This window comes from Panicum virgatum, chromosome 9K (genome assembly GCF_016808335.1).
Source record: "Panicum virgatum strain AP13 chromosome 9K, P.virgatum_v5, whole genome shotgun sequence".
Classification (NCBI taxonomy): Eukaryota; Viridiplantae; Streptophyta; class Magnoliopsida; order Poales; family Poaceae; genus Panicum; species Panicum virgatum.
The window spans coordinates 5,000,147-5,022,031 of record NC_053144.1 but is presented as its reverse complement, the minus strand read 5'-3'; the positions used below and the strand labels follow the sequence as shown (position 1 = coordinate 5,022,031).

At 47.4% G+C, this 21,885-nt stretch overlaps 5 protein-coding genes, 2 non-coding genes and 1 pseudogene across 15 annotated transcripts; 2 read left to right on the top strand and 6 right to left on the bottom strand.

Moving 5' to 3' along the window:
- Nucleotides 1-11: 11 nt before the first annotated feature.
- On the bottom strand, nt 12-3,143 carry LOC120649557 (ribosome-binding ATPase YchF-like). Its single transcript, XM_039926385.1, has 11 exons — nt 2,791-3,143; nt 2,164-2,352; nt 1,986-2,039; nt 1,628-1,738; nt 1,486-1,548; nt 1,163-1,417; nt 894-1,040; nt 789-816; nt 615-685; nt 406-465; nt 12-304 (listed from the first exon to the last, which is right to left on the bottom strand). The coding sequence occupies exons 1-11, from the start codon at nt 3,037-3,039 to the stop codon at nt 236-238; spliced, it is 1,296 nt and encodes a 431-aa protein (XP_039782319.1). The 5' UTR covers nt 3,040-3,143; the 3' UTR covers nt 12-235.
- On the top strand, nt 3,127-8,358 carry LOC120648979 (annotated as a pseudogene).
- On the bottom strand, nt 7,160-8,148 carry LOC120649562. Its single transcript, XM_039926395.1, has 2 exons — nt 7,866-8,148; nt 7,160-7,581 (listed from the first exon to the last, which is right to left on the bottom strand). The coding sequence occupies exons 1-2, from the start codon at nt 8,013-8,015 to the stop codon at nt 7,408-7,410; spliced, it is 324 nt and encodes a 107-aa protein (XP_039782329.1). The 5' UTR covers nt 8,016-8,148; the 3' UTR covers nt 7,160-7,407.
- A 1,157-nt stretch (nt 8,359-9,515) lies between the features above and the next one.
- LOC120649560 lies at nt 9,516-11,325 on the top strand. Of its 5 annotated transcripts, none has more exons than XM_039926392.1 (6): nt 9,540-9,664; nt 9,803-9,829; nt 10,106-10,339; nt 10,432-10,705; nt 10,814-10,891; nt 11,019-11,325. In XM_039926392.1, the coding sequence occupies exons 3-6, from the start codon at nt 10,113-10,115 to the stop codon at nt 11,064-11,066; spliced, it is 627 nt and encodes a 208-aa protein (XP_039782326.1). In that variant the 5' UTR covers nt 9,540-9,664; nt 9,803-9,829; nt 10,106-10,112; the 3' UTR covers nt 11,067-11,325. The 5 variants fall into 5 exon arrangements, with proteins under 5 accessions (XP_039782324.1, XP_039782326.1, XP_039782327.1 ...); XM_039926393.1 differs by having other exon boundaries at nt 9,544-9,664; nt 9,803-9,856; nt 11,019-11,310; XM_039926394.1 differs by having other exon boundaries at nt 9,545-9,664; nt 9,800-9,829; nt 11,019-11,310.
- A 1,180-nt stretch (nt 11,326-12,505) lies between these two features.
- Nucleotides 12,506-17,052, bottom strand: LOC120649559 (probable ribose-5-phosphate isomerase 4, chloroplastic). Of its 5 annotated transcripts, none has more exons than XM_039926387.1 (9): nt 14,289-14,627; nt 14,077-14,204; nt 13,911-13,980; nt 13,702-13,809; nt 13,463-13,558; nt 13,330-13,386; nt 13,102-13,219; nt 12,924-12,990; nt 12,506-12,811 (listed from the first exon to the last, which is right to left on the bottom strand). In XM_039926387.1, exons 1-9 carry the CDS (start codon nt 14,475-14,477, stop codon nt 12,742-12,744), a joined length of 903 nt encoding a protein of 300 aa, XP_039782321.1. In that variant the 5' UTR covers nt 14,478-14,627; the 3' UTR covers nt 12,506-12,741. The 5 variants fall into 5 exon arrangements, 3 of the variants coding, with proteins under 3 accessions (XP_039782321.1, XP_039782322.1, XP_039782323.1); XM_039926388.1 differs by having other exon boundaries at nt 13,102-13,221; nt 13,356-13,386; nt 14,289-14,613; XR_005665298.1 differs by adding an exon at nt 16,892-17,052 and having other exon boundaries at nt 12,516-12,811; nt 12,924-13,219; nt 13,702-13,781; nt 13,911-13,984; nt 14,289-15,413.
- LOC120653118 lies at nt 15,530-15,607 on the bottom strand. Its single transcript, XR_005666801.1, has one exon. It is a non-coding gene; the product is annotated as a small nucleolar RNA SNORD18 (small nucleolar RNA).
- LOC120653114 lies at nt 16,622-16,709 on the bottom strand. Its single transcript, XR_005666797.1, has one exon. It is a non-coding gene; the product is annotated as a small nucleolar RNA SNOR75 (small nucleolar RNA).
- Nucleotides 17,053-18,388: 1,336 nt separating the features above from the next.
- On the bottom strand, nt 18,389-19,387 carry LOC120648480 (wiskott-Aldrich syndrome protein homolog 1-like). The gene has a single exon (XM_039925252.1). The coding sequence runs from the start codon at nt 19,337-19,339 to the stop codon at nt 18,758-18,760; it is 582 nt and encodes a 193-aa protein (XP_039781186.1). The 5' UTR covers nt 19,340-19,387; the 3' UTR covers nt 18,389-18,757.
- Nucleotides 19,388-21,885: the final 2,498 nt, after the last annotated feature.

Genomic DNA, 21,885 nt, shown 5'->3' with positions numbered 1-21,885 from the left:
TCTTAGAGAAGTTGCACTGAAGAACTCTTGCATGGTATATTTCTCAAAATGTGGCGAATGATAGTTAAACAGTGGATCATCGATCATGTTTGTTTTCCCTAATAAGAAAAGTAATAATGCCAGTACATGAATAGTCGTGTCATAAGGCCCAAAAGAATTGTCACAGTATGGGCAAATTATATTGTGCCAATCTGCCTTGTACAAAATTCCAGTATTTTGAAGCTTTGTGCTACTGTCACACGTTGAATCTGAAAAGCATGACATCGCCTTCCTGCACAACATAATCCTTCCCTTCCAACCTCAACTGCAGTCACAGTGACAGATTAAACAAGGAATACACATGTATTTAACTGCACGTTTTTTAAATCACAGAATGTAAAGGTGTAGCAATGCAGATTTGTTTACCAGCCCTTTCTCCCTTGCTGCTCCAAGAGAACCGGCCGCCACAAAATCGTCGTAGGATACCTGAGGCTCGGAAAGCAATCATTGTAAAATGAGTGGTAAATATTTATGTAATTCGTAGGTGACAATATATTCAAATTCCAAAGAAGATGAAGCATCCAGAATTGTAACTGTGATGGATCATAACATGCAAACTGAAAGTCACAACTTACAGTTTCAGCTCTGATAAATCCTTTCTGAAAGTCACTGTGAATAACTCCAGCTGCTTGAGGCGCAGTCATGCCTACATGTAAGATTACATGCAGTTACTGTTATAGTAATTCCTAGGTTCCTACAATCCTTGCAGTTATAAAAATGAAAGAATTTTATGGAAGAAGGAATGAAACCTGAAAGAATAGTCCAAGCTTTCGTTTCCTGATAAAAGTATACACAGTTAAAGGTTTGTGCTAATGGTTGGGGGAATAGAACCTTTAACAGGACAAAAGATGCACCTTATCTCCGGTTGTGAAATAAGTTCGTAGTCCCAATAGGTCATATGTTGCTTTTACCAAATTTCCTAGTCCGCTTTCAGCAACACCAAGAGATTTTAGATACTCTACTCTCTCTTCCAAAGGTAGCTCAGCCAGTTCAGCTTCAACCTGTTATGCATTCCATGATACTGTTAGCATAGATAGAATAGTATATAGATAGGCAACATAGTTTGGGGGGAAAAAGGAGTAATCTCATAGGCATTTCTTCAAAAGCTTCATGTACAACAAACCTGAGCTGATATTGTAACCATGCCAGACTGCAAGTCTGATGCTGCTTTAAACACCTCTTTGACATGAGGATTGCTATCAGGTTCAGCAAGATCTGATTCTGTGACATTAGCAACATAAATGACAGGTTTCATAGTCAGGAGACAAAGATGCTGTATAGCTTCTTTCTCATGGTCAGCCAAATCAACCGATCTTGCAGGCTTTCCATCCATAAGCGCCTCCTGTATTTTTTCCAGTCCTGTTCTCTCTGCTTGTTCCTAAGTACTGCAATCTGTTAGAACATGGATGAGAAGAAAGTCAAAATGAAATTATCTGTACATCTTACCTTCACTTTTACTTGTGCATCTTTTGTTTTGCTCTTTTTAAGCTTATCTAACCTCTTCTCTATCTGCGGTTATTGCAAAACTGTCAGCAGTTGGTCAGGTTCATTGATAGCAATAGAAATAGATACTGTGTCACCTAATTACCTGCTCAAGATCTGAAAATATCAGCTCTAGGTTGATAACATCAATGTCTGACCTGGGATCAACTTTGCCATTGACATGAACAATATCATCATCCTCAAAGCATCGCACAACCTGAGCATCCAGTCATAATGAACAAAATACTAGTTATTCCTAGAGCCTGGGAATTAATATCCTATAATGTTTTGCAATCTCCAGCAAAAAAGAAATGATGATGGGCCCCAGAAGAGAGTGCAAGTGTTGGATAACAAAGTGGATGCAATTTTAGTTCACATATCGCCAGAAGAATAGTGCACTATAATTAACAAGCATAGATTTTGATAAATATATGAAAGCATATTTAAGTACAACAAGAACTCACCTGAAGTATGGAATCTACTTCACGGATGTTTGAAAGAAATTGATTTCCTAGTCCCTGATGTCAATAATAAATTTAATGCCATCAATCAAGTATAAACTAATTGGGAACCATATAAACTTTGGCCAGCAAGGTTGGAGCTGTTCTGCAGGTAAAATGAGGAGAATATCGGAACTAGTACCTCTCCTTTGCTTGCTCCTTTGACAAGACCTGCAATATCCACAAGCTCTATGGATGTCGGGACAGTCTGCTGCGACTTGCTTAATTTCGAGAGCACCTGCAGGCGAGGATCAGGGATAGCCACCACACCAACATTTGGGCTGATTGTACAAAAGGGAAAGTTTGCAGCTTGTGCCTTCCCATTTTCGACCTAAAAACATTGAGAACAGAATTAGCATTTCATATTACAGAGAACGACCTATGCTGTCAATGTCAAACACATTTCTCCATTTGAAACATCTTAATGCAAGAAGTCAAGAACCCGACTTGTGCAGCAGCAACAGAACACAGAAGCAAAATCCTAATCACTCTTACAAATTAATCATCACATGTACAGTGCCAACCTGTCGACAACCATATCTATGTGGCAAAACGTCGAACATTTGGCGTCCACCGACAGCCACCCAACATGCACGGCCACATTCCACCCCATACAAAGCCAGTGCACGAATCCGGAAGACCATATAGAGAGAAGAAGAAACTGATACCCAATTCTCTCCCCTCTAGCGATCTCTGGCTAATAGATGTTCTTGACAAACACGAATTCCTCCTCAGGAAGCAACGAAACAAGCAAGCTTTAGTTACTCACAATGGCGTTGAAGAGGGTGGACTTGCCGACGTTGGGCAGCCCGACAATTCCTGCGCGGAGGCTCATGCTAATCCGTGCCGCGCGGCCGGAGGAGAACCGCCGGGCGCGGCTGGCCCGGCTCCACTGCCAGTGCCGCAGTAGCGCCGACGAGCCGCACGGAGAGTGCAGGGTCGTCGCGGCCGGCGCCGCGGCGGGGGTCCGCGTGAATCCCGCGAACGCGGAGCCGAGTGCGCGCGACACCGTCGTCATGGGTGCGCCGGCGACGAGACGGAGTGCGTGCGCGGGCGGCGCGGCAAGGCGGCGGGGGCGAACGGTTGTCAGAGACAGAGCTGCGAGATGGATAGATGGGTGGCACGTGAGCGGCGCGTGAGGGGTTTAAATTCCAAAGGGCACGTGCGAGAGCTGAAGCCACGAGAGCTCGAATCAAACCGCCCGCATTGGTCAGTTCGCCGCCGGCTCGCCTCGGCTTCCCTCCTCGACGGCGACGGCCTCGAGCCCTCGAGGCCTCGTCGGCGTCCGCACCATGCGCCTTGGTCTCCGCCGCGGCCATGCCGCTCCACTACCTTCTCCACCGCGAGGGCCGTCATGGATGCCCCCTCCGCGGGCCGGTTGCTGGAGCTCCTGCGCGGCTGCGTCTCCGCGTCCCACCTCCCTCTGGGCCTCCAAATCCACGCGCGCGCCATCGCGTCGGGAGACCTGGCCTCCCACCCGGCGCTCCAGACCCGGCTCATCGGCATGTACGTCCTCGCGCGCCGGTTCCGCGACGCCGTCGCCGTGTTCTCCGCGCTGCCGCGGCGCGACGCCGCATCCGCGCTGCCCTGGAACTGGCTCATCCGCGGATTCACAGCGGACGGCCAGCACCGCCTCGCCGTTCTGTTCTACCTCAAGATGTGGAGCCACCCCGCCGCGCCGCGCCCGGACGGACACACTCTCCCCTACGTTGTCAAGTCCTGCGCCGCGCTCGGCGCGGTTGCTCTCGGCCGCCTCGTGCACCGCACGGCACGGGGGATCGGGCTCGGCCGCGACGTGTACGTTGGGAGCGCGCTCATCAAGATGTACATAGACGCTGGCCTCCTCAGAGACGCGCGCGAGGTGTTCGACGGAATGGCTGAGCGGGACTGCGTCCTTTGGAACGTGATGATGGATGGATGCATAAAGTCCGGATACATTGATGGGGCAGTGCGTCTGTTCCGGGACATGAGGGCGTCTGGTTGTGAGCCGAATTTTGCGACACTGGCATGTTTTCTGTCTTTGTGTGCCTTGGAGGCTGACTTGCTGTCTGGGGTGCAGCTTTACTCTCTGGCAGTGAAATGTGGTTTAGAGACAGAGGTGGCGGTGGCTAACACATTGCTGTCTATGTATGCCAAATGCCGGTGCTTGGACGATGCATGGAGATTGTTTCACCTGATTCCACGGGATGACTTGGTAACCTGGAATGGGATGATCTCAGGATGTGTTCAAAACGGGCTTCTTGATGAAGCATTGGGATTGTTCTGTGAGATGCAGAGTGGTGGCGTTCGACCAGATTCAGTTACGCTGGTCAGTTTGTTACCGGCTTTGACTGACTTGAATGGTTTCATGTAGGGGAAGGAGATACATGGTTATATTGTTAGGAACTGTGTGCGCATGGATGTTTTTCTGGTGAGTGCTTTGGTAGACATCTATTTCAAGTGCAGAAATGTGAGAATGGCACAGAATGTTTATGATGCGGCTAGGGCCATCGATGTGGTTTTTGGTAGTACAATGATATCAGGTTATGTTCTTAATGGGATGAGTGAAGAGGCGCTGCAAATGTTCCGGTACTTGTTAGAACAGTGCATCAAACCAAATGCTGTTACTGTAGCTAGCATCTTGCCAGCATGTGCTAGCATGGCTTCTTTGGCTCTTGGTCAGGAGATCCATGGTTATATTCTAAGAAATGCATATGAAGGAAAATGTTATGTGGAGAGTGCACTAATGGACATGTATGCAAAATGTGGCAGACTTGACCTTAGCCATTATATCTTTTCCAAAATGTCTGTGAAGGATGAGGTGACATGGAACTCAATGATTTCAAGCTTTGCACAGAATGGAGAACCAGAAGAAGCTCTTGACCTTTTCCGTCAAATGACTATGGAAGGAATACAGTACAATAGTGTAACTATATCTTCTGCCTTATCAGCATGCGCAAGTTTACCAGCTATATATTATGGAAAAGAGATTCATGGTGTTGTCATAAAGGGTCCTATAAGGGCAGACATATTTGCTGAGTGCCCTGATAGACATGTACGGTAAATGTGGGAACTTGGATTTGGCTCTTCATGTTTTCGAATCTATGCCTGATAAGAATGAAGTGTCATGGAATAGTATAATTGCTGCCTATGGGGCTCATGGTCTTTTTAAAGAGTCAGTGAGTTTATTGCATCGTATGCAAGAGGAAGGATTCAAGCCTGATCATGTAACATTCCTTGCTTTGATATCTGCCTGTGCTCATGCTGAGCAGGTTGAAGAAGGAGTTCGACTGTTTCAATGCATGACTAGGGAATATCAGATTGCACCACGAATGGAGCATTTTGCTTGCATGGTTGACCTATACAGTCGTTCTGGGAAGTTAGATAAAGCTATTAAATTTATTGCTGAGATGCCTTTCAAGCCAGATGCTGGCATTTGGGGTGCCCTTCTCCATGCTTGCCGTGTGCATCGCAATGTTGAGCTTGCTGATATAGCTTCCCAAGAACTATTTAAGTTGGATCCTGGTAATTCTGGTTACTATGTCCTCATGTCCAATATCAATGCAGTTTCTGGATGATGGGATAGTGTATCAAAAGTTAGAAGATTGATGAAGGATAATAAAGTCCAGAAGATACCTGGATACAGCTGGGTAGATGTTAATAACAGCAGCCATTTATTTGTTGCAGCAGATAAAAGCCACCCTGATTCTGAAGACATCTACATGTCCTTGAAGAGCCTTCTTCAAGAACTAAGAGAGGAAGGCTACATTCCAAGACCAGATCTATGTCACCCCATGCACCCAGATAACAGCACACAGGTCAGCTTTGATAGTTCCAGAGTTTTTTTTATATGTTATGCACCTTCATTCTTTGTTTAACTTAATGAAACCACTTATCTTGTATGATGTGCTACTGTTTTGCCAGCTCCAGAATCGAACCTTTCTGTTTAGTGCTTATATCATGCACAAACTTGAGCCATCAAGGGTTATGTCATTATTCTAGCAAGTGAACAAAATGGCAGCATCTTATGTTTCCCCTTAAATAATTATTATAGCAAATTAATAAAATGGCATCATCTTACATTTTTCCCTTCGAGTGGTATAAAACTAGCTAAAGGGGATGCCATTTTTGAAGGCATTAATCTATTCTGTTGTACTGTTATGTTATCTTGAATTGCAGGTTATATTATACTTGCAAGATATATCCATGTATAACTCAGTTTTCTCCATTGCAACTTGTTTTATTCCTATGTCATTATTTTGTTGTAGGTTTTGACAATTTGATTTGTCCCTGTGGCACTGATGCTCATCTATGGAAAATCAAGGAAGAAGACATTGCCATACAGAAAGCTGCCTGTTGAAAAACAGTATATATTGCAGTTCGACATTTTCATGAGAAAAAGTGGTGAGTATAAGTTGACCTTTTTGCAACTTTCGATGCTAGATAATTCATAGTTAGACTTGATAAAAGGCGTTCCAGGTCTCCTTTTTTGTTGGTAATTCATGGTGTTTGAACTTGAGTCCATTCTCATTTGTGGCAAGGATATAACTGGACGTTATCAGCAATAAAATTTTCATTCCTTTCTTTCTTCTGTTCAAATGCTTCCACAGAAATTTAAATGGTTCCATGGCATGCTGACAGGCCCTTGTTGTCCCTACATTCCTTTTGCGCTGACATGGTGCCTTGATACCAGTATGCAAGCTCATTCAATTCATGGGTGGTCAATGGAGAAAATTTTCTGTGCAAATTATGCAGTTCTGCTTGTATGATCTTCTTTGGTGAACACACAGTACCTTATTTTCTTTTGAATTTTTTTCCAAATCATTTCTCGTTATATGAAGCAACATACATCATGTGGCTTGTAGGGATATATACCTGCTCTCAAGCATTAACTTAAAAGATGTGGAAAAGCAAAGGAAAATTTGAGAAAAGTTGTTGTTTGATATTGAGATTTTCATGGAGAAGGTTGACATGTTCAGATGTCTTACTGTGAGGCTGTGATGATTACCATCGACTGCTTCAGCTGCTACTTGCAAATACTGTGAAAGTGTACGGACAAGTATGAAGGCATAGGGCGTACTCTTCAGCTTCTTCTAGCTATTTAATTGGCCAAATCATTTGAGCAAAGGTAAGCATGCACTTTATTAACTATTGTAGTATATTTTTAGATTATCTGCAATCTGATATCCAAAAGTACTCCAGAGTTCAGAGAAATGAAATTACTTCAAGTACATATATATTTGATATTAGCCAATGCTCTCACCCATAATATGAGTGAACCTAAACTATAGCAGTCTTACACACTCAAGTTGTGCATTGATATTCGCAGTACACATCATGGTCACTTTATACAAAACAAACTGTCACATTTCTTTAACTCTTGTGTTTTCCGCAAAGAGAACATGCATCATATGTCATCATCCAAAACTTTCAGGCCATTTGCAGTCCTTCCACTTCGTATTTGTGCAAGACTCTGAGGATTCCTTATTGCATCCAGCATCCTGTCCAAGAACTGAATGAACTGGCGGTCTTCATGAGCAACCTGGGGGTCTGAAAACCTGTCGAGATGTGGCTCGTGGTCCTGCACGCACATTGCAAACAGGTAGCGTCAGAGAACCTCTCATCAGAAACCATGGATGCTGGGTAGATAGACACACGCGTAGAAGAGAACAGAAAAGATAATCAGCACACGCACAACTGATCCAGCTAGCAGAAATTATCCGAACGCATTTCTCCTTCGAAATTACAAGTATGCCCAACTATGAAGCTTGCCATCCGGTGGTGAACTTGTTAATTCCAATACTTTGCTAGAGCTGGTTCTATGATTCTGGAAATGAACTTGGATAGGCAGAAACAGGAACAAACCGTGATCCTGGCGTCCGTCTTGATTTGCCCGTACGCGCTGCTGCTGACCGATCGAGGACCGTCGCTGAAGCCGAGCAGCTGGCGCCGGCCATGGCCGCCGGAGAGACGGCCAGCCGACTGGATCCTCCCGAGCAACAGCCGCGACGCCATGGTTTCCCGAAGCAAGAGGTCAGAGGTTGCGTTGGTTTGGTTGGTGATTCCCTGGCCGACCTTTCCCCTCCGCGCAAGTATGCAGGGCTGCTCAGGTGCAGCAGAGAATCAGAGATGTTAGACAGACGGGGACGCAGATGAATTGATGACTTGATCACTTGAGGGAAAGGGAACGGTCATGGAAAGCGTCGACGGCGTCGTTGGTTTCGGTGTTGTTTTTGGACCAAAGCGGCGGCATCGTACCAAGCTGAGGCTTCCCACCCCGTAAACAAAAAAACATTATATGGAATGTTTCGACATATGTATGGAGTATTAAATGAAGTCTATTTACAAAAATTTTTCATAGTTGGGCTGTAAATCGCGAGACGAATCTAATGAACATACTTAATCTATGATTTGCAACAGTGATTTACAATCCATCTATACAAAAAGTTTTGTAAATATACTTCATTTAGTATTTAAAATTAGCAAGATTCTTTCGAAAAAAAATTTGCGTTCCAAATTTTTTTTGATCGGTTTGAATTTTTTGAATCGGCTGCGCTGGGGCACGCGCCGTACGAGTGGCTTCTTCTAGAGGGTTCCTGCCTGACCCTGTCCGTTTCCTTTGCGTGAAGAAATGGCTCGTCCACGGTTCTGGTCAAGAAGATTCGCAGTGCGTTGAGAGGAATGGTTTGAACTACCGAACGTCCACGCGTTTTGGTTGGGTAGATCAGCCTCGAGTGCGGTATGCTGCCGCGTGGTCATGCTGTCATACTTGGTTTGCTGATGCCCTCACCTAACACTGCCCTAACAAAACGGTGTACGTTGAAAGGAGCGGTCTCTTTTTAGGAACCATGGTAAAATCTGTATATTTACCTCCAAAGAAAATATATGTATGTCTCAAAATTGTACTCCATCCATTCCAAAATGTAGGTTGTTTTGGTTTTTCTAAATTTATAGTGATTGCGATGCATCTTGATATGTCTGGATGTATGGTAAAATTTATAAACCTCTACATAATGGAACGCTAGTCCTGTTTAGTTGGTGAAAAATTGTTGATTTTGGTATGTAGTACATTTCGTTGTTACTTGACAAATAATATCTAATTATAGATTAATTAGGCTTAAAAGATTTATCTCGTGCTAATCAGTTAGACTGTGTAATTAGTTATTTTTTCAACTATATTTAATATTCCATGCATGTTTTTTTTGAGGGGTTAATATTCCATGCATATGTCCGAACATTTGATGTGCTGTAGAGAATTTTTTTGGAAACTAAACATAGGGCTGATTCTCGCAACAAAACAACACCGCATCTGATATATGGGCCTAGGGCTGCAAATAACTGAAGTTCGGGCCCCCAGCAGGCTAGCTGGGCTTGTTCGAACAGACCAGGCTAGGCTTTCCAAATTCCTCGCCCGTTCCAATCTTGGGCCGAACGAATACTAACTACTTGGAGACGGCCCGAGCGCGTCGCTGACTGCGCGGTGCGCCGGTGCGTGCGTTCACCCCTCTTCTCGTCTCTATTTTTCTCCCGTGCAGGCGTGCAGCTCTCTACCCAGTACCCACCCTCCCCTTCTCTCTTGTGGCCTTGCGGCGCCGACTGGGCGAGCGGCGACGCCCTTCGACGCGTCTCCGCCGGGCTCGTCGCCGACGACGAGCGCCCACCAGGTATGCCCGCGCCTCCGTCTTTCTTCCGGCTGTCCGAAACTGGGCGCCCCGAACCATGAAGTAAGCTATTTCATTCGGATCTGACCCGTCGAGCTGGGTACGCCCCTGCTTGGGGGGCGTCTGATTTGCTTGCAGCAGCTAGCAGGCAACTTCTTGAAGAGCAAGGTTAGATTTTTCCTTAGAATCAAACAAGTAGGTTTCTTTCTCCCCTTGCTCAGTTAAGATCGAGTTTTTTTCTCTCTCTCATGCTAGCGTGTTTTGGTAGGGAGGGAGAGCCCCTTGCTCCGTGCGGGGAAAGAGTTTTTTTTTTATGAATTTTGGAGCAAGATTTTGCTCCGATTTGAGTGTTCACCCTCCTCCTCTTCCCAAAATCTACAGGAACTTTGATCCAAATTCGCTTCAGTTTCTACTTGGTACCTAACTACCTGCGTTCGCTTTCAGGATACGGATGGATCAGGAGGTGAAGGACTCGAGGTCTCCCAGCGAGCCAAACCTCTTCCTGCAATGGGGGAGCCGGAAGCGGCTGCGCTGTGTCAAGACGCGTGATGACGGCTCACCATCACCCTCGCCGTCTGAAGTTCTTAGGCGTGCTATACCCCGTGCGAGTCGGCCTCTACTCGGTGCTGACGTCGCACCATTCCGTTCGCCGCGCCGCCCAAGCACCCTTCAACGCAGGTACATTCAGTTTATTCAGGCTTTGTTCAAATTGACCACTGCAATGTCAGCAAGTGCCCTAATAGAATGCTGAAAACGCCTTCTGTGAGCAGGAAATCGGATTCACTAATGAATGAGTACAAACAGTCGATGGCACTCTCCCCGGATAAGGACCGGTATTACTCCACTAGGGGTTCACCATTCCCTTCCGAGGGGAATGGGTTTGATTTCGGTGGTTTAACAGAGGAGAAGGGAACCACTGCGTTGCCAAGGTTCTTCATTGCATTGTCTAACAAGGAGAAGGAGGAGGATTTCATGGCAATGAAGGGCTGCAAGCTCCCACAGAGACCAAAGAAAAGACCCAAGCTGATGCAAAAGTGCTTGCTTGTAATGCTCGAGCTCAAAAACTTGATTGAACTTGTTCTCTATGATGTCATGATCATGCTCTCTTTTTTTTGACACTGTTGTCTGTTTCATTTTGTGGTACAATCACAGATGGTGAGCCCAGGAGCTTGGTTGTCAGATCTGTCACATGAGAGATATGAAGTTCGAGAGAAGAAGAGTTCAAAAAAGGTAACCTGGATATAACTAATTTCGTTTTGCTTCAAGAAGCACATATTGCCCCTCTCTGTTTCAGATTTAGGTAGTTCATTCTGTTGAATGCTTGTTACTTACATGAGCGATGCGAAATATCCCGCAGAGGGCTAGAGGCTTGAAGGCTCTGAGCATGGAGAGCGATTCAGAGTAAAGGTGGAGGAGGCTATGAATTTTTGGACATTGACTTCGAGGAAGAAATTTCTAGTTAGGTGGCAATGCTGGTTCTTCAATTAGGCAAACCTCAGAGGGGTTATCAATGGCTGTTCTGCTCTATCTGACTACCTGTTCTCCTGCCTCCCCTGCTGTACCTCCATCCTCCTTTGGTCGAAGAAATTATCAAAGAGAGCTATGCACTTTAACAGTAAAGAATATATTAGCCCAGTTTCTGATAACAAGATGCAACATGAGAATGGGCGTTGTCTGGAAACCGCAGGATGTTCGGTTGTTATGAACATCTTGTGATACATACTAGTGACCAGTTTGCTGGAGGATATTCCCAGCGAGGATCTTTTCATCGTGATATTCGTATATGAGTTGTTCTGTCGATGGGTTTCCTTTGGTTGCTGCTGCGAATGATCTGGCAGCACCTCTAGATGGTCTTAAACTCTTAAGGCACCATTCTGCCAGCACGCATATTAGATCGGAGCTTCTTAATGGAATCTAAATATTAGATTGGAGCTTCCAATTTTCTTTCTTAATGAAATGACACGTTGCACTCATTTGGGGGAAAAAAGAAAAGATTAGAGCTCCCACACGCATCGTCTACGACGCCATTGACAGGTCGCCTTGTGCATCCGGGCCGACGACGGCGCGCTGTCGCCTTGTGCATCCGGGCCGACGACGGCGCGCTGCGCGGCATGCGGGCGGCCTCCACCACGACCCCCGGCTCTACACGTCGCTTGCCATGATCCCCTACGCGCCAGACGAAAACCCGGCCTCGTCTGCTCCTGCGCGCCGTGACGGCGGCCGGCTACGAGCTGGTCGTCATGGCACAAAGGTTGCCCAAGACGAAGGGCCAGGTGCCAGAACGAAAGTGAACTCCTGCGGTCCAAGTCCAACATTGGCAATTTCTATGTCCAACTTAGCTTTGCTGCCCAACATGGTTAGCAGCAACCTGCCATTGTCACAGTAAAAGATGCTTCCCGTTTGTACTTTCACTACCAGATGGACAGCTCAGAATGATGTGATTCAGCAAAAGGATTTTTTTTTTTGCACGCGATGACTCGAACAGTCGGTGACTGCAGATTTGTGGATCTTCATCATTGCAACCGAAGCGCAAGATTTTGCATACTGATGCATACTACGGCCCTGTTTAGTTGAAACGCACAATTTTTTTGCGAAAAAATCTTGCTAATTTGAAGTACTAAATGAAGTCTATTTATAAAACTTTTTGCACAGATGGGTTGTAAATCGCGAGACGAATCTAATGATGCTAATTAATCCATGATTAATCCATAATTAACGGATGGCACTGTAGCATCATTGTTGCAAATTATAAATTAAGTAGGCTCATTAGATTCGTCTCGCGATTTACAGTTCATCCATGCAAAAAAGTTTTGTAAATAGACTTCATTTAGTACTCCATGCATATGTCGAAACATTTGATGTGACGTTTTTTTTGTGTTTACGGGGTTTATGGGGGTGGGAACTAAACAGGGCCTATAAAACAGCATTGATGAGAATGTTGGGTAGTGAAAAGATGAAATGCGCTGCTACTGTGCGACTAACTCTTGGCATTTTCCAGCCAACTTGCAAGTAGACTCTTATCCGGAATGTGGAGAAAAATGGCGCTTCCTCAGGCAACTGGAGAATTCTGCAGCACTACACTATGGTATCACTGGGGATTTCTCCTCAATAACCTGCACTTCCCCCTTCGATGCAATCACCGCATATGATCTGCAGGACAGCAGATGCAGCGTGTAAGAACAACTCAAAAGGCCCTGCATGATCCACCTTAAAATACAATAACTGAAAAATGTATTGTGTCTGCTTGTGTTAAGAAATATACTGATTGCTACAAATAATCCCATGATCCACAACGCCAGCAATTTTCTCCAGCTTCTCTGCTACCTGGCCTGCAAAAAAGATGGCAAAACAACCAGCTATACAGCTTTCGCCCAAGAAATGGTTGCTTGGATTCAAGCTGAGTTAAGCTCCTTTATTGCAATGGTTTTCCACCAGCGTACCAAGATCAGGGATGGGAGTCGTAAAGATCACATCAAGTACGTGATGACCCTCCTTGGTGACCAATGGGTGATCACCCCCCAGGGGACCGGCAGTCCCAAATGATGGCCTCCTCCAAACCTGATCAGAAAATCACATACAGTGGTGAGTGTTTCAGTTTGAGCAGTCTAGCAGGTATTCAAGTTCAGAAAATTTAGCTATGAGTATTGTATCAATGACAATGAGGGCACCTCTGCATCCCCTAGGAACAAATCATCGATCTCTTCGGCAGTGTCTATCCAATTTCCCTGAAATAGTCTGTTCCTCTCTTCATAAACATGCATAAGAATGACGATATCTGAAACAACAGAATTCTTCTCTTACACTTTTAACCAGGACGGGAAAGGAACCCTCGACGCCTGTCAGGTATTTGTCATTTCCAGTGATGAAGGCAAGTTTATCAGCTGATTTAACCATTGTCTGTACAAACAGGGGATGAAATTAAATAGATTGGTCAGATATGCAAAAGCCTACTCTATTGCTCTTGCCCACATGTACAATGGTGCTCGACAAGATCAGCAATTGATGTGCATACTGACTCTGAAGATTTTTTGCTTAAATACCTTCTCCACCATGAAAGAGGGCTCTCCACTCTCGGTCTTGCGCTGCCCGATGACAGCAGCCAGTGTGCCCTCCTCGATTACTTCAGCATCAGTGAAAGCAAAATCAATCTATACGTCATTGAGCAGAGCACAGTTTCAGATGCTGTTCTTCCTGCGTTTATGAGAAGAGGTTGGCAATCGATGGCTGCAGCACTTGTGCATACACTCACCTGGGTTCCTTCCTGGTAGCTGCTTGCCCGTATTCCAGCCATGTCTGCCTCGCTAGCACTGAGCACGGACCTGGCTGGTCAATCAATCCCAAGAGCTGATTAGATGCAACTGTTTCGAGTGCCTGATGAGTAGCGGTGCCATTGTGCCAAAGAAGGAAGAACTTACGAGGTCACTGCGACGATGTCGGTGAGAGATCCCCGGCGGAGGCGCGTGCCGAGGTACTGGACCGCCAGGGCGGACGCCGGGCCGGAGCCCAGCCCGACCACCATGCCGCTCTTCACGAACTTGTCCACCTGGGGAGAACGAAAATTCGTCGGAAAACATGCCCAGGCAAGGCGGCTTGCTACGAACCGGCGGTGAGGTCTCAGTGTCCCTACCGTTAGCTTGGCGGCGTCGAAGAGGTCGACCACGTCGGCGTCGGCCGCCGAGGCCGAGCAAGCGACACCTCGTCGCCTGGGACGGCGCACGGAGGACGGTAGGCAGCGGTTCCGGCGCGGGCTCGGGCAGGGGCGGAGCTGCGCCGAGGAAGCTACGCTTGCCCTGGCCATGGCCTCCATCATCTCCATGGATGGAGTTGAGAAGCTCACAGAGTGGAGGGCTAAGGCCCAGCGGATAAGGGAGTGGTGCACCTCATCTGTTTCCCCTTCACGAAATCACGAGCCACCGCCAAAGCTCACTGAAAGACACCTGTTTGGAACTAGACGGGCAATATCGTTCATCCACATAAAGCAAATGCAAACCTCATCCCAAAGTACAGCCAACTATCTCCGACACCGACTGCAGATTCTAGAGTTGTACCCAAATGAGAGGCGTCACAAAAAACCTATCTCCGATTGCGGATTAAACATATTTCAGTATTGATCATAGCCACAAAATTGCGAGATAAAAACATTTCAGACTTGAATATAACCACAATGGAGTGCTATCAACATTGACAAGGCATGAGCAGACAGCAGAAATGGAATCGGCATTATCCTGATTGAAGCAATGCACAAGCAAAACAAACCGTTGGTAACTTCATATAAAGTGAGTGTTATGCACTCACCATAAATTGCAATCATGCCTCAACTAATACCAAGCTAAATTTTAGAATGCAGAAACTGCTGCGGCATTGAAACATCTGACATTTTGTCACAGCATGAGAAAATAGCAGAAATACTAAACTGACCGGGACATCAGATAGACAGTGAGCGAATTTCTTAGTGCCAGAAATCTCATTTAACTGCATAAACTTCAGTCACAAAGCAACATATGATTATCCTCACATTACATTAAACCCAGCCTTAGAACAAAGACCAGAGTCTTGATGGGCTAAAATTAAACTAGAACCCAAGAAGGTAACATCTCTTGCATCTGCACAGAAGCACATCAGGTCATCATCCCAACAAGCCTACACGGCAATGCAGCAGACGATTTCCTTCATCCTCGAGGTGCGCCTACTTGGATCTCTGCCTCATCTTTCGGCGCTTCCTCTTGAGCCTCCTCATTCTCTTCTTCTTCCACTGTACAACAAAACAAACCAATCTGCATCAGTATCCTGTCATGGCTGGTTTAGTTTCATCAGATAATATACGTGAAACAGAGACTGAACAAGGAGCAAAATTTTTGCGAATTGTTTGGGATCAGATTCTTTAGGAGTGTTTTACTCATCAAGCGGTGATCAGAAACACGGACCAAAGGTTCTTCATCATATCCCAACATCAAACAAATACTAAGCAGGTAACGAATGACTAGTCAACAAGATGTGATCTAAATCTTTAAACCAGACTGAATTCATGATGGCCAGGGCAAAGAAAAGAGACACCTAATCTACCAACAAAACAGAAGAAACAAGTAGTGTTCTGGCATTCAGAATTAGGAGGTATTTCTCATCGGAGGGTGATACAGGGAGAGCACTCTCGCTTTAAGGCTAAAATGAGACTGAGACCGAGACCGTCCATTTACTCAAGTGGGGCCCACTCTACCTTATCTTCTTCTTCCCAGCGCATCTCTTTCGCTCGCGAACTGCGCACAAGCCCCCGCCGCCCAGCACCACCCGATCGGCTCCGGCAGCTACGCCGCCGTCGCCGCCGCCACCGACCACGGCCATCTCTGCTCTGCCTCCCTTCGGCCCGTCGCCCCGCCGCCGACCACCCCCTCGCCGGCGTCGCCTCCGACGCCGGCGAGGACCGCCCGGGTCCGACCCCTTCCCCTCCTCCTCCCCTCCCCCATCCCGGCCACCTCCACTGCTCGCCCCCGCCACCGACCCCGCCCACCGGTTGTCCACCACCACCCGGCCGGCGGCGCCATCGCCGGCCAGCCGCCGCCCACTGCTATCCCTCTAAGGTCGCCGGCCATGGAGCTACCCCAACCCCGGAAATCCAGAACCCTAACCCCGCCAGCCTCCGCCGCCACCCGCGGCCGGCGGCGGCCCCGCCGCCGACCGCCCATCCCGTCGCCAGAGAAGATGGCAACTTGGCAAGTGCCGCTGAGCAGCTGCGTTCTCAATTTGTTACTTCCTCCTGTGTGCTCAAAGAGGTAAGAAGGGGGCTCTCGAGATAAGCCTACATCGAGAGGGCTCTCGATGTAGTTTTTCCGTTTCTCATCAACTATGTCAGAAAAATCTAGGTTTTCCTCATTATGCCAGTACTGCCGAAACAATTGCAGACAAATAAACAGAAATTTCAAACAGGAACTAAAACGAAACAAATGAATTTTATACAGATCGGTGTTCTCTCAGACAAATGCCTCGATTGTCCCCATGGTTTAATGGAATGGATTAGATCGGACTCGTCATCTGTGTTTCGTCATCATAGAGAACATAGCACAAACAGTCGAATCAAAAGAAAAAAAAACACAAGGAATTACACGACCATAACTGCTACAACCAAACCCTAGGAAAGTACTACTAGTTCGGCAATTCCACCACTAAACAATGACATGGCATCATCAAAACAACGGACGTAGAATCAACAGGGAGAGGAAAGGAATCTGGACGAACCTTGGCCCTCATGGCGGCGGCGGGGGCAGAGCTCGGACTCGAGCTCTGCGGCGGCTGCGGATTCGGCGAGTTGGGGACGGGCGGGATGATGGCGGCGTTGGCTCCTCGCTTCTGATTTATAGAGGCAGGGTGCTGGCCAAAGCGAAAACCCTAGTCGTGATGGCCTGATGGACGGCCGAGATCTATCGATGCGGGGAGATCGAAGCGGATTAGGGCTCTAGTTGGTGTGCTCCGATCTGGAAACGGACGGAATAGGCCCGAGCGTGAGACGGTTCTAACGGGCCTTGGGCTAATATGAGGCCCACGCTTATGCGACGTGTTCTTTTTTTTCAGAGAGAGATGCCGATGGCGATAGGTGTGCCATCGCAGCTTGCTAACTGCTCAGCTCTCTTCTATTTCTTTCGTGGATTGTAGCCAAGCTTTGCTTTTGATCAATGGTCATATAGGAACAATTGATCAAACATTAATCAACCATAAGACCAGTGGCGGATCTACCGGTGAGGCGGCCGGGGCTAGAGCCCCCCTACTGGCCGGGAACCTATGGAGCCCCACCTTAGCCCCCCCTAAATTTTTCTGCCATGGGAGGGAGAGAGGATAGGAGGGTCTGAGAGGCGTCTAGTCGGTCTGGAGGTTGAAGACGAAGTCCGTCTGCCGTGGGGCTGCTCTGCTGGCCACTTGGCCCAAAATTTCTTTCCTTCTCCAAGCCCAAATGTAAAATCCCAGTAACAGCCGAGCGGCCCAACGGAGCGAATCGCCTCAGCGAGAGGCGCTTCGGCTGCTCAGGGCGCTCGCCCGGCCCCAGCGAGGGGCAGCGCGCCAGCGCCACAGGGCGCAGGCGGCAGGCGGGCGCGGCGGCGGAGCGGGCGTGCGTGGCGGTCGAGCGCGTGTGTGGTGCAGGGCTGAGCTGCTCGAGCAGGCGTTGCAGCACGTGCAGAGGAGAGTTGCCTAGGTAATGGAAAATTTGCTAGCTTTGTATAGCGTTAATCTTATCCATGTCCAAGTCCATGAATGTCTGATACAAATGTCCATGAGTTAATTTTGTAACAAAATGGGAGATGATTGGCTTAATAACTTGATGGCATGCTACGCCGAGAAGGAACTATTTAGAAATATTAGTGATGGAAAAAATCATTAGGAGATTGAAGAGATGAAAGGGCGTCATATGTTATTGCCTAAAAAGAACATGGTGGTATGCTTACTCTTATATGATAAAATAAATTCTTTCAAGTAAAATTTAGGCTTGTCTCTAATTTGTTGTATTGTTTCATTGTGTGTAGATTACTTCTCATAAGATTGATTTACATTGTTGGGTGTGTGTCTATGTATGTATGTATCGATTTAAATTACACAATTTGCTTGTTCCCGTGATGTAAAATTTCAAGGTTGGTCTTATATCAGATATAGTGATATACCATGAACATGAACTTGCTTTTATACTTCAGCCCCCCCTATATATATTTTTCCTGGATCCGCCACTGCATAGGACAAGAGAACGTAAGGATCCGTGTAATTGACTATATCATCACAGCAATTGCTTGTTCGTGCTACACAAGAACCTGAACTTTGTGTCCATCGCACAGGTGTCAGTTAGAGCAGCAGAACAAAATGGCACGCCCTCATTGAAGCAACACGAGTTCATGCTTGTTTTCGTTCATGCTGCCAAGTGCCAACCACATCCACATGGTGGTCACAACTCACAAATTAAATCATGTTCCAAACACACGAGACGCGACTAGGACTTAGTAGGGGACTAGGGGTAGCAGTAGTAGTAGGCTAGTAGTAATAAGTAGTGAGAAGGAACGGTGAGCAGCTCTAGCACCGTCCGCCGCCGATCATCATCATACGCAAGCAGCGAGCTCGCTGGTCTCAGTTGATGCCGCCGTTCGCGTTCGGGTCGTTGGCGTTCGTGTTCGCGGCGGCAGGGGGTGCTGGCGGGGACTGGTCGGGCGGCGCCGGCACGCCCCAGCCGCCGATGGGGTGGAACGGCATGCCGGGCATCGGGAGCCCGGGGATGCCGGGCATGCCGCCGGGGTTCGGGAACAGCGGGAACGACGGCATCGTCGACGGCGGCAGCCACCACTTCATGCTCCGGGCGCCGGCGGCCTCCGCGGTCGCGGTGGTAGCGGCTTTGCGGACCCTCAAAGGCTCCGCGGCCGGCCCCGCCGCGCCGGCGACGGTGACGACGGTGTTCGCCGCGGCGGGCACGGGCGCCGCGGCCGCGGCGAACGGCGCGGTGCTGCCGAGCTCCGGCTCGAACTCCACGTGGCTGATCTCGTTCTCGTAGTCGTTGCTCAGGGACGGGTCCAGCGGCTCGGTTTCGGCCCCCGCCGCGGCTGCCTTGGAGCCGAAGGAGAACTCACGGCTGCCGTCGTTGAGGAGGCGCAGGGCGTGCCCGGGGCCGGCGCAGAGGATGGCGAGGAGGAGGACGGACAGCAGCTTCTGCTCCATGGCTTGTTACTGCTTTGATCGCTCGGAGCTTCTTGATGGCTCTCTTTGCTTTTGCCGGTGAGGTAATTTTGGTGGCATGGTCTCTGCAGTCTGCAAGTTTTATAGCATGGTTGGAGTTTTGGAGAGCAGTTAGGTTGGATCGCGGTGACCTGCATTCCTTTTTCTGAATGAACCGATCATTTTGAGTTTTGACTGCTGCTGCACGCCCCAAGCGTGAAGCGGCTATCACCCAAGTTCAAACTACCTGGTTCAGCATTCAGGATCCTGAACTATGCAGATCAAGATGATTCATGCTTAATGGCTTCTACATCCAAACCTACCATTGCTTCTTCATTCACATTTCTCATGACAGATTTTTTTTTCACGTTTTAGTTTATGCAGCATTGGTCTGGATGTGGTACAGCCGTCACGTAGTTCTTGGAAGTCATTAGTACTACTCACAGGAGCAAGGTTTAACTTTGTGAAAAAGTGGTGTAACTTTTGTTGGTTTAATTTAATTGTGATTTTAATAGTGAATCAAAATAGATCAGTTGTACCTAGATGCCAGAAATTATCCTTGCAGTTTAAGCTTGAAAAGGCACGGTTTATTAGAAACGAAGAACAAAAAAAAAGGGCTCTCGGCAACTTTGTAGTTTTAAAAAAATAAATCATGGGCACACCTCATTTACTGAGCACTTGAGCACTATGCGAACACCCCACCCCACAAGTAATAGGAGCAGGAATGTAAATCAGTCGAAGAACACAGTGTGACAGAACCGTCAAATTAAAACTCTAATTAAGTGTAATGGCCGTCATTTGAACACATTAGGCTCATTAGCTTAACGGTGGTCGCAGATGGTACAAACATGGCACAATTTGAAAATACAACGAATATACGTAAGGCTTTACCTTAAGTTTTACAAACCAAGCTCGAATAAATATATAATTTACAAACTTTACATTACTGGAATTCCGGGTCAACTAGAGGAAAGGGGGCCTACAACTACCAAAAGTGTGCCCTAAGAAGACCCTTAACTAAACGTCCGGCTCCACAACATCTCATCCCTATGCATCCCGGCAGATGAACTTGGCGCAGCAGGGACAGAAGTCTACGTCTGCGTGCCCTGAAATAATTGTGGCAACAAACCCTGAGTATACTAATACTCAGCAAGGCTCACCCGACCAGTGGGTATAACTTAGCCCACATATCTAGACATGCAAGGCTTTTGGCTGGTAGTTATTTTGCAGAAAACAGCGACTAAAGTTATTCCTCACTTTCCTTATTTTAGCCCAAGTTCTATATAAATTAACATAGTCTAATATTTGCATAACCAAATCTAGAGCAAACATAGTAGAACAATAAGTAACAATTCATGTGTTCATCAACATAAGTATAACCATCTTTTCATCACAACACTACGCTGCGGCGCAGTGACCAAGGTGCTCATATCCGAGAGCGACTGACGGCGAATCGATTCGATTTAACCTTGCAAGGTAGACCTAACCAACACGGCACGCGTATGCCCCGTCGGACCACACGCACCAACCATTCCCCTCCCCGCCTCGAACTACAGAACTGCCCCACCTGCATATAGTCAGCCGAGCCCTACGAGAGACCACCAAAAGTAAACTCATGCATCCCAATTCTCCGCGGCCACTCGACTCGCCCTAAGGGGTGGGTAGAAGTTCTGTACTTCCGAAGCAAGGCAGTACTCGGCTTACCAGTTTTGACTACCTCCTACTCCCGGTATGCGGTTAGTACAGTGCAAACATGATCTGCAGGGTCAACAACGGCTCGGTCCTTAACCGACTCAGGTGGAACTACACCTCTCCCGCCCGGTCTCAAATTCTATTTTTTCTTTCATTTCAAGACTTTCATCCATAAATTAGTAACTCATATCTGGAACATAAATCTATCCTATATCTCGCGAGTAACCAAGAATTACTCGACTTCTACCGAACCCTATCTAGCATAGCATTTCTACCGTCCTATACGTACTAGTACAACTCAAGGACACCTAGGGTTCATGCGACTAGGGTTTCAAACAACTCCTAAACGTAATGCATAAGCAATAAATACATATATAGGTGTCATAATTTAAAATTAATAGGATGTGCACCGGGGCTTGCCTTCGGGCTGCTGCACAGAACTGGGGTCAGATTGGCCTAGGGCCAGGTGCTCACACCTCTCCTCCTGGGCTTGCGTCGGCTGCTCCTGCGGTGCCGCGATCACCTCAAATACGGCGCCCTCAGCTGCGGATGCTACACGTATGCATATGAAGTAAATGAGTGCAGCCCAAAGATGTAACTATTTTACTTTAACTGGATTACCCTGCGGACTGTCCGCGCCCAAGTGGCGAACTGTCCGCCATACCAATCTACCGTCCCACCAGAGACAACAACATCTCTGGAACAATTTCTAATCATACCTGCGGACTGTCCGGCCCCCGTTGGCGGACCGTCCGCAGTTCACACATTCAATCCACTAGAGACGACAACGTCTCTGGAAAAATTCCTAGACTCTACTGCGGACTGTCCGCGCCCAAGTGGCGGACTGTCCGCAGTTA

Bases quoted from the DNA above. Each gene is read 5' to 3' on its own strand.
- LOC120649557 (XM_039926385.1), bottom strand. From the start codon at position 3,039: ATGACGACGGTGTCGCGCGCACTCGGCTCCGCGTTCGCGGGATTCACG. The intron at 2,040-2,163 runs GTACTAGTTCCG...TATTGACATCAG, and splicing joins AAGGAGCAAGCAAAGGAGAG to GGACTAGGAAATCAATTTCT. The intron at 686-788 runs GTTTCATTCCTT...TCTTACATGTAG, and splicing joins AGCTTGGACTATTCTTTCAG to GCATGACTGCGCCTCAAGCA.
- LOC120649562 (XM_039926395.1), bottom strand. From the start codon at position 8,015: ATGGCGTCGCGGCTGTTGCTCGGGAGGATCCAGTCGGCTGGCCGTCTC. The intron at 7,582-7,865 runs GTTTGTTCCTGT...ATGTGCGTGCAG, and splicing joins AGACGGACGCCAGGATCACG to GACCACGAGCCACATCTCGA.
- LOC120648480 (XM_039925252.1), bottom strand. From the start codon at position 19,339: ATGGAGCAGAAGCTGCTGTCCGTCCTCCTCCTCGCCATCCTCTGCGCC.
- LOC120649559 (XM_039926387.1), bottom strand. From the start codon at position 14,477: ATGGAGATGATGGAGGCCATGGCCAGGGCAAGCGTAGCTTCCTCGGCG. The intron at 13,810-13,910 runs GTGAGTGTATGC...AATGACGTATAG, and splicing joins GCTACCAGGAAGGAACCCAG to ATTGATTTTGCTTTCACTGA. The intron at 12,812-12,923 runs GTATATTTCTTA...GCTGTCCTGCAG, and splicing joins GGGATTATTTGTAGCAATCA to ATCATATGCGGTGATTGCAT.
- LOC120649560 (XM_039926392.1), top strand. From the start codon at position 10,113: ATGGATCAGGAGGTGAAGGACTCGAGGTCTCCCAGCGAGCCAAACCTC. The intron at 10,706-10,813 runs GTAATGCTCGAG...GTACAATCACAG, and splicing joins TGATGCAAAAGTGCTTGCTT to ATGGTGAGCCCAGGAGCTTG. The intron at 10,892-11,018 runs GTAACCTGGATA...AATATCCCGCAG, and splicing joins AGAAGAAGAGTTCAAAAAAG to AGGGCTAGAGGCTTGAAGGC.